This window comes from Octopus bimaculoides, chromosome 7 (genome assembly GCF_001194135.2).
Source record: "Octopus bimaculoides isolate UCB-OBI-ISO-001 chromosome 7, ASM119413v2, whole genome shotgun sequence".
Classification (NCBI taxonomy): Eukaryota; Metazoa; Mollusca; class Cephalopoda; order Octopoda; family Octopodidae; genus Octopus; species Octopus bimaculoides.
The window spans coordinates 16540771-16543270 of NC_068987.1; the positions used below are offsets into that span (position 1 = coordinate 16540771).

A 2500-nucleotide genomic window follows, 5' to 3' on the forward strand; every position below is an offset into this window, starting at 1 on the left:
ATATAAAATTATGTATGTATATATGTATGCTGTATGTATGTATGTATGTATGTATGCTGTATGTATGTATGTATGTATGTATGTATGTATGCATGAAAAGAAAGTCACACATGATATTTAGGGTCATAGCCTAATGTTCTTTCTGAATGAAAGGCTTCCATGTGCTGTTAATCTTTATGTTCAGTCTTCTGGATGAGGTTTTCCAAGCAGCATATGATATATGGTGACTGTGGAAGAAATTTTGAAGTGCTTTTGACCCATATATTTGGTGAAAATACAAGTGTTACAGTCTGGTTTATAGCCATGTCAGCCCTCACTTATAGCCATGTCAGCCATCACTGATCAGAATTAATCTTACCATGTCTTTGTCCCCTCTGTGCAGGGAAGCAAGAATCACATTATTTAACATGTCCATTTTATAAACCGGTAAGGTATGAACTGAGAGATATTTGGCTGCTATTTTTGTTGGGGTTTGGTTATACTGTCCCCGTGAAACAACAACACTTGATAATTTTCTTCATCGTTTAAACATTTCTGTCAAATGATATGCTTTAAATCATTGTTTTCACATAGTATTTTATTCAGTTATAGTTTCGTTTTCATTTAACTATTCAGATAAAAGACACCTTTACTATCATACAAAATTACAGATCATCTAGATTAGAATTAAACTTGTCATTAGTGGTTTGATAGGAGAATCTTTTAACTCATGACTCCAATGAGTACTGCTTGCTTGCTGGAATATATGAATAAAGCCACGTCTCATCACTAGTAACAATCTCTGTGAAATATTATCACTGTCAGAAATATGAATGAGGTTGTTATACAATTCAAATATACTTTGCTGATTGGCACTTTTTAATATATGATGAAGAATCCCCAGCTAATGACATTGATGATTCTGCAAATTTGCCTGTACATCCTATACATACATACATACACACACACATACATACACACACACATACATACATACATACATACATACATACATACATATATGTATATATATATATATATGTATGTATTGATAGATAGATGATGGATGGATGGAGGACGGACACGGACAGACAGATAGATAGATAAAACGATAGATATCTTGCAAGCATGATTGTGTGGTTGAGAACAAGAGGAGATAAACGCATTCAATGGCACTATTATCAATTTTTAGATTGATAATTTTTGTGCTTCGATAGTAACTGTTATTTCCTATTTGCTTACCCCTAGAAAGTATGAGAAATGGTTCCAAATTTGCTTTTGTTAAATTCATTCAAACCCCAAAGAATCCCTCTCCACACATAGCTATGATGCTCGCCAACTATTCCTACTCATGATCAGAGATGTGCATATTGTCAGCCACAAAGGGACATGCTCAAGTGACAAAGCTCCAGCAACTGACAAGCAAATCAGTGGTACTGAGCAGAATATTTGCTATAACAATATTTCTGCTTCAGTAACTCAGCGCCGGATCTCTCTGAAATGTAATGAAAAGTAGGTCAGTTTCTAAACATTGATGTCCAGGTCACAAAAACAAAGTTTGAAGGGAATAATAGTCATTTCCTTTGATTTCTAGATAAAAGCAAATAAGAAATAACACTTACTGACCAAAGGCAAAAAAAAGTTTTTAAAAAATTGTTACAGAGTGTTATCAGATTAAAATTTTCACATTATTCAAAAAACAATTCTCAAGTTGCTGAAAAAAAAAAAAAAAAGAAATCCAAATCGAAGGATCGATGAACAAAGAATTGCACCATTTTCCATACATACCGTAATGATTTCTACCATCTCGCTCTTCTCAATAGTGCCATCTTTATTTTTATCATACATCGTGAAGGCCCAATTCAGTTTTTCCTTCGGATCTCTTGCCGAGGTCACACTGATGGCAAGCATAAATTCCTTGAAATCAATATGGCCACTGTTATCATGGTCAAATGTGCGGAACACGTGATCACAGAACATTTCTGGATTTCCTTGTCGGAAAAGGTCGGAATATACTTCCATTAACTTATCTTTTGACAATAATCCTTTTGGGCAATCTTTCTGTAAATTGAAAATAAAAGAAAAAAATGATTAATAACAAAAAAAAAAAGAAGATGATTGAACAATTAAGTCTGAGATCGTAAAAGAGAAAATTATTAAAGTGAAATTGTTGAATACAAGGAAACTAATTCAATGTTTTTGTCGGTAATAATTAAATATAAATAATAATATAAAGTTTGCGAAATATACATGGCTATGTGGCTAAGAAGTATTTTTCGCAACCGTGTGGATTTGGGTTCGATCGCACAGTGTGACACTTTAAACAAATGTGTTCCACTATTACTTTGGGTTGACAATACAGTATGGGCGAAATTCTGTTGATGGAAACTGGAAATCTTTACACATTTAAGAGAATGGCAAATGTCTGCAAACAGACATTGCTTCACTCCTTTCATCTGTAAATGGATAAATCTGCGATGGAATAGCCTTTCGATCAGGGGGAATGTTGGCTTCCTCGAAA

The 2500-nt window shown here is 33.7% G+C and overlaps 1 protein-coding gene across 1 annotated transcript in view; it reads right to left on the reverse strand.

Annotated features, from left to right (window-relative positions):
* Window positions 1–2500, reverse strand: part of LOC106873374 (neuronal calcium sensor 2) — a 160549-nt gene that overhangs the window by 1143 nt on the left and 156906 nt on the right. Inside the window, exon 3 of the mRNA XM_052969291.1 lies at window positions 1768–2040. Coding sequence (XP_052825251.1) covers window positions 1768–2040 — 273 coding nt within the window. The remainder of the gene's footprint in view (window positions 1–1767; window positions 2041–2500) is intronic.